Source organism: Neopelma chrysocephalum, unplaced genomic scaffold, assembly GCF_003984885.1.
Source record: "Neopelma chrysocephalum unplaced genomic scaffold, ASM398488v2 Primary Assembly neopelma1_155, whole genome shotgun sequence".
NCBI classification, from domain to species: Eukaryota; Metazoa; Chordata; class Aves; order Passeriformes; family Pipridae; genus Neopelma; species Neopelma chrysocephalum.
In genome coordinates this window covers 1,570,454-1,577,201 of record NW_020897817.1, presented here as the reverse complement: position 1 = coordinate 1,577,201, position 6,748 = coordinate 1,570,454, and the positions used below count along the sequence as shown (strand labels likewise).

Below are 6,748 nucleotides of genomic sequence, written 5' to 3'. Positions count from 1 at the left end.
GCTTCCCTCGCGGGCGGATTATCCCCGGGTGTGTTGCATTGGAAATGATCCCATTAGCGCTGTGCTCTCCTGATCTAATTTGCTCCCACCAGAGCCCGGTGCTCTCCGGGGCTGCTGGGGCGGGAAACAGCGGCAGGAAGGAGCCTTTTGTGCTCCCCTGGCCCTGCAGAGGACGGGGCTCGCTCGAGCCAGGGGATTTCTGGCCCCTGGAGGGGTCTGAGCTGGTCCAGGCCCTCTGCACAGGGACCTGTGTTTGTTTGGGCACAGCCTGATGCCAGGTTTGCCAGTGGGGAAAGTGAGGCCTGGAGAAGTGGTGTGGACCTGCTGGGAGGTGGTTGGGATCCATTCCCTGTGGCAGGTGCTGCCTGAGAGAAAACTCAGCGAGTGTGGGGCCGAAGCGTGCCTGGAGAGCGGCGGGTGGCGTTGGAAGGTGTTCATCCCAAATGTCCCAAAGGCAGTGGCTCGGCCCTGACTCCTCCTAGGACAGGAGCTGCTGGCTGCTCTCTCCTGGCTCACCTGCCATCGGCACAGGCGGCTCCAGAGCTGGGGTTCACCCCACACTGACCCCTTTATCCAAAGGGCTCCATCCCCCTGGAGCTGGGGCTCATCCCACACCTTTATCCAAAGGGCTCCATCCCTCTGGAGCTGGGGCTCACCCCACGCCGACACCTTTATCCAAAGGGCTCCATCCCTCTGGAGCTGGGGCTCACCCCACATGGACAGGTTTATCCAAAGGGCTCCATTCCCCTGGAGCTGGGGCTCCATCCCTCTGGATCTGGGGCTCATCCCACACCGACCCCTTTATCCAAAGGGCTCCATCCCCCTGGAGCTGGGGCTCATCCCACACCGACACTTTTATCCAAGGGGCTCCAGCCCCTGTGCAAGTGTCAGTTCAGCAGCACAGACAGAGAACCCCCCGTGCCCATGTGTACCCGAGGGGAGGCTGATGCTGTGCTGAACCCCAAATCTTGCCCAGGGCAGGGGGCTTTGCCAGGGTCCCTCTCAGTGATGACCCCACTGGGCACAGGGAGTGTGGGGGGTGAGGGCCATGGGTCGGTGCCACGTGCTCACCCAAGGGAGCCTGGGCAGGAAAACAGCCCAGCCAGGAGGGTGCTCTGGGAGCTCGTTAATGATATTAATGACTAATCGCCCACTTGCCCCTGTAATTGAGAAATCCAGGAGTTCAGCAGGGCTGGAGCTGCGCCCGTGGCTCCTGCCAGGTCTCATCCCAACCATACCCTGAATCCAGGCCTCCCATCAGGTCTCATCCCAAACTTGCCCCCTGTGAAGCCCCTCCCTGCCCTGCCCCCCTGCCCAGCCCCAGCTCCCCCCACGCTCGTGTCCCTTTATCTCTCTCCAAAGGGAAATATTTTCCCAGGCTCTGCCTCCATCCATTATCATAAAGTGGCTTCACTTGGCCTGCAGTTAATAATTCACCTTTCCTTGGAAGATGGATGCTCCAGGCGGCTGGATTTTAAATATTCATGGGGAAGGGAAGGCAGCAGGGCCGGGCAGGAGCTCTGGCACAGCCTCTGCCACCCGCAAAGCTCTGGTGCCCCCAGCACCTGCACCTCTGGCTGCTCCAGGGATTCTCATCCCGGGGTGGAGCAGGCTCACCTGGAGCAGCACACAGGTCTGGAGAGGGAGATGTGCAGGAAGAACTCGGCTGGGTGAAGTTTTGGGCGCTCTCAGGGTGGACGGGGTGTCCAAGGGTCCCCTCGTCCCAGCCCAGGCGGGTTGGTGACACTCTGAGCCTTCTGCTCATCCAGGTCTCTTCTGGGTGTTGGGAGTGTCCAGGTCCCGTGGGATGCTGGGGAAGGGCTGGTGTGATCCAGCTGCACGGGGGTCCTGCACCCCTTCCTGTGCCAGCCCCTGCTCCACGGGTGGGGAAAACAGAGTACACTGAGCTGGAGGGACCCACCAGGATCATCCAGCCCAACCCCTGGCCATGCCCAGACACCCCAACAATCCCACCCTGCCCCTCAGAGCATTGTCCAAACCCTCCTGAAGCTCTGGTGCTGTGCCCACTGCCCTGGGGAGCCTGGTCAGTGCCAACCACCCTCTGGGGGAAGAACCTTTCCCTGAGATCCAGGGACTCAGCGGGCTGTGCCACCTGAACTCCGTGGATCCATGAGAGCCTCTGGGGCCCATCCACCCCCCGGGGGGCTGCTCTGGGTGCGACAGCAGCGACACAGCGGGTGCCACCACCCCGTGCTGCCATCCCTGACATGTCCCTTGCCTTGTCCCTGCAGCTGATCCCACGGAGCGGGGCCGGGGCCGGCGGGCGCGCAGCGGCTGACCATGTTCAACGGGGATGCCAGCTCCATCACCGGCTCCATCACCGGCTCCATCACCGGCTCCATCACCGGCTCCATCTCCAGCCCCATCTCCGGCTCCATCGCCGGCTCCTCGGCGGCCAGGAATGTGGTGCGCAGCTCCAGCATCAGCGGGGAGATGTACAGCCTGGAGAAGAGCGCGCGGGGCAGCGCCGACTCCGTCTCCGTCACCGCCAGCAAGAAGAGACGCTCCAGCCTGGGCGCCAAGATGGTGGCGATCGTGGGGCTGTCCCAGTGGAGCAAGAGCACCCTGCAGCTCAACCAGACTGGTGAGAGCTCAGCCCCCCCTGCCTGCTTTGTTTTCACCCCCCCCCAGCTCTGGCTACCCCTAAAAAAGCCACCTAAAAAAAGCCCTTTTTAACCCCCCGCAACCCCCGGTGCTTCTTCCGGTGCCCAACCCGCTGGCAAACCCCAGGTGGGGATTTGGGGGGTTTTGGAGGTCAAGGCAGTGGTCTGGGATGGTGCCAGCACTTGAGCTTGGCAGGTCTCAGCAGAAGGGGGGTGCCTGGGTGCAGGGGGGAACACGGCTGGGGTGAAGAGGGGAGGTGGTTGAGGTGCAAGGGAGGGTGTCTGGGGCCCAGGGGGGTACCTGGGGTGCAGAGGGGAGCTCTGCCCGTGCTGGGGGTCCTGGCCTGAGTGTCCCCCTCCCCAGTTACACCCAGCCCTGGCTGTGGGCAGGAGAAAGGACTTGTCAAACGCTCTGGCTCTGGGAAATATTGGGATGGCTTAAAATAGCCGTTTGAGGGGCGGGGGAAGCACAAAGCTCATTTTAGTGCAGGCTTTTCCTCTAGTTACTGCTTCTTTACCCTGCTGCTTGTTGGCATCCCATGATCTGGGAAATGCTCCGTAAGGAGGAGTTAATGCAGGGCCTTCCAGCCATCTGAAGTGGGTTTAATTATCCCCAAAAGCCAAGCAAAAAGTGTGGGAGCCATGGATGGCAGGACGGGACCCTCCAGGGGGAGCTGCCAGGACCGGGCAAACCCTTCCATGGGGACAGCCCGGAACCAGCAGGACAAACCTGGCGCCTCCAGAGCGGTGCCAGCACACACATGGTCACACAGCAGGAGCCAGGGGCAATGCCAGGGCTGGCTGCTCGTGCCACCCTCCTCCTCCTGCCATCTGCCACTGCCTGGGGCACGGGGAGTGTGGAGAAAGGGGGACATTGAGGTCAGTCAGGGCTGTGCCTGCTTGTGGCACTGGGGGTTCCTGTCCCCTCTGGGACGGGGACGTGGGCACACGGGGATTTTGGAGGTCTGGGATGGTGCCAGCACTTGAGCTTGGCAGGTCTCAGCAGAGTGGGGGTGTTTGGGGTGCAGGGGGGAGATGGTTGAGATGCAAGGGGGGGGGGCTGAGGCGCAGGGGGGTACCTGGTGAGCGGGGGGGGTTCTCAGCCATACAAAGCCGTGGTGATGTCAGTGCTGAGGGCTGTGGGAGGTGGATTTGGGACACGGGGTCACGGGCAGCCCGTGGCTCTCCAGCACCAGGATGTGTGGGGGTCCTGCGGGAACTCATCCCCAGGGAAAGGCACAGAACTCCCGGTGGGCGATCTGCGGAAGGAAGGCAGGGAGGGGCAGGTGCCAGGGCTCACCTCCTGCCTCCCCCTTCCAGAGGGGGGCCCCAAAAAGCTGCGCAGCACCATCCGGAGGAGCACCGAGACCGGCATCGCCGTGGAGATGAGGACCAGGGTGACCCGGCAGGGCAGCCGGGAATCCACCGACGGCAGCACCAACAGCAACAGCTCCGACGGCACGTAAGGCACCGGGGGGGGGGGCGAGGGGAGCGGCGCTGGGCACCCTCCCGGGGCGCCGGGGCTCGCTGGGGACCGGCAGCCGGATGATGCTCCATATCCAAGTCCTTTGCAGGTTCATCTTCCCCACGACCCGGTTTGGTGCCGAGAGCCAGTTCAGCGACTTCCTGGACGGGCTGGGACCGGGGCAGCTGGTGGGGCGGCAGACGCTGGCAACCCCCCCGATGGGTGAGTGCCCGGGCACGGGGGGGGTGCCCACCGGGGCAGGGGCAGCGCCCGGGGAGGCTCCGACCGGAGGGATCGGGCTGCGGGGGGAAAGTGCCCGTGTGCTTCTCCGCGGGGCACCGGGCACGGGCTCCATCCCGGCACATCCCGGGGGATGCTCGGCCCTTCCCCGGCCGGCCGGGAGCCTGCAGGGTTCATTCAGGGCAGGGACGCGGCGGCTCTGCCCTTTCCCGAGGCTTCCTCTGCCCCTCCGAGCATCCCGCGGCAAAGGGGAGCCACAGCGACCGCCTCTTGTTCCATTTTCTCCCTTTTTAAACCCCACAGGAGATGTCCACGTGGGCATGACTGACCGGAACGGGCAGCTGGAGGTGGATGTGATCCAGGCACGGGGACTTATCCCAAAGATGGGCTCCAAGTGCATCCCTGGTAGGTGGCTGGGGAGGGAGGGGGCTGGGGGTGGAGGGGGATGGACACCGTGCCGGGATCATCCCAGGATCGCTGTTTCCCTGGGCAGCCACCTACGTGAAGGTTTACCTGCTGGAGAACGGCGTCTGCCTGGCCAAGAAGAAGACCAAGGTGGTGAAGAAAAGCTGTGACCCGTCGTACCAGCAGCCTCTGCTCTTCGAGGAGAGTCCCCAGGGCAAAGTCCTGCAGGTGACGGTCCCCTGACGCTCAGGGATCACAGAATCGTGGAATGCTTTGGGCTGGGAGGGATCTTAAAGATCATCCAGTCCCACCCCCTGCCACGGGCAGGGACAACTCCCGCTGTCCCAGGTTGCTCCAGCCTGGCCTTGGACACTCCCAGGGATCCAGGGGCAGCCGCAGCTTCTCTGGGCAACTGTGCCACCCTCCCAGGGTGAGGGGGGCGAGCACAGGGCACGGAGCCCCTGCTGTCCTCCAGACCTTCCCTCCCCGGTCACAGCGGGTCCCCTCCCTCCGGGCGCGCTGAGTTTGCCGTGTTTTCCCCGGAATTCCCGCCTGGCAGCTCCGTAACCCCCCCCCGTCTGTGCCCGCAGGTGATCGTCTGGGGCGATTACGGGCGCATGGACCACAAGTGCTTCATGGGGATGGCCCAGATCATCCTGGAGGAGCTGGATCTCTCCAGCACCGTCGCGGGCTGGTACAAACTCTTCCCCACGTCCTCGCTGGCCGACTCCAGCATCGGACCTCTGACCCGCCGCCTCTCCCAGTCCTCCCTGGAGAGCTCCACCAGCCCCTCCTGCCCGTAGGGGGGCAGGTCAGTGGGAGGAGAGGGGAGGGGGAAGGAGACACACCCTGACCTACCCAAACTTGGGCGTGGAGAGCTGTAAATATCCTTTCTTTTTTTTTTTTTTTTTTTTTTTGGGTTCCTTTTTTTTTTTTTTTTAATTTTTATTTCGAAAATTCTCCTTCCCCGACCAAAAACCTGCCCCTGGACACGCCCCCCTCCCCACGCTCGTGGAGGGGACGTGGGAGAGGGAGCGAGGGCCGTGTGTGTGAGGCAGGAGGGGGAAGGAGGAGCAAAACAAACCCCCCTCCCCGAGGGCTGCGGCTGCCGATGATGATCCCAGAACTGTTCCCACGCCTCGTCCCAGCACCTGGAAAGCCTCGAGGTGCCCAGTTCTCTCCTGACCCTGGTGAGAGCAGCTCAGTCTGGTTCAGCAGCGTGACTGACGAGGTTCCTTTCCTTCCATTTCCCTTTCCTTGCCTCCGAGGAAAAAAAGGGAGCTTTCCAAGGGAAAAAAAAAACAAAACAAAAAACACTCAGAAAAAAGAAAAAAACCCAACTCAGCACTACTTTTGTTTTCCAAGGAATGTAGCATCTTCTCTTATGTAGCTTTGCCACGTGCTAACAACACACTCACTGCAATATCCAAGAGACTCCGGATGGGCCGGGAACATCTGCCAGTCACATCCCGTTGGTTCATTTTTCCGAGCACTTTTTGGTGGCCATTTTCCTTCCTTTTTTTTTTTTCCCTGTTTTTTTTTTTCCCGGTAGCATGTAGCCTGTGAGCAGTGCCATTGCCAAAGCAAGAGAGGGCAGGGAAAGGGGCACTCCCCTCACCTCAGCTGGTTCTTCTGCTCGTGTCCCAACCGCTGACTGGGGGGGGCTTGTCCGGCCACGACGAGACCCAAAAGATGAACTCTGGGAATGCCTCACCTGGAAAATTCCAGTCGGGAGAAGGCGGCCCAACGGAGCAGGAATACCAGGATCAGCTGGTTGATCATCTGCCTCCCGGCCCCTTCCTCCTGTGAGGGCCAGCTGGAGGGCTGGGATGTCCTTCTTAAGGTCTGGATGCCTCCTCGGGGTCCAGGATGCTCTCCTTGAGGACTTGGGATGCCCTCCTCGAGCTCTGGAATGCTCTCCTTGAGGTCCAGGAATGCCCCACCTTGAAGTTGGGATGCCTTCCTCAAGGTTTGGGAATGCCCCACCTGCATGTTGGGATGCTTTCCTTGAGGT

At 62.0% G+C, this 6,748-nt stretch overlaps 1 protein-coding gene across 2 annotated transcripts in view; it reads left to right on the top strand.

The window, feature by feature from the left end:
- Nucleotides 1-6,748, top strand: part of RIMS3 (regulating synaptic membrane exocytosis 3) — a 19,811-nt gene that overhangs the window by 7,888 nt on the left and 5,175 nt on the right. For both annotated transcript variants that reach the window (XM_027701280.1, XM_027701281.1), the window contains exons 2-7: nt 2,253-2,605; nt 3,945-4,086; nt 4,199-4,311; nt 4,633-4,734; nt 4,823-4,962; nt 5,325-6,703. In XM_027701280.1, coding sequence (XP_027557081.1) covers nt 2,302-2,605; nt 3,945-4,086; nt 4,199-4,311; nt 4,633-4,734; nt 4,823-4,962; nt 5,325-5,537 — 1,014 coding nt within the window. In that variant the 5' untranslated portion in view covers nt 2,253-2,301 and the 3' untranslated portion in view covers nt 5,538-6,703. The remainder of the gene's footprint in view (nt 1-2,252; nt 2,606-3,944; nt 4,087-4,198; nt 4,312-4,632; nt 4,735-4,822; nt 4,963-5,324; nt 6,704-6,748) is intronic.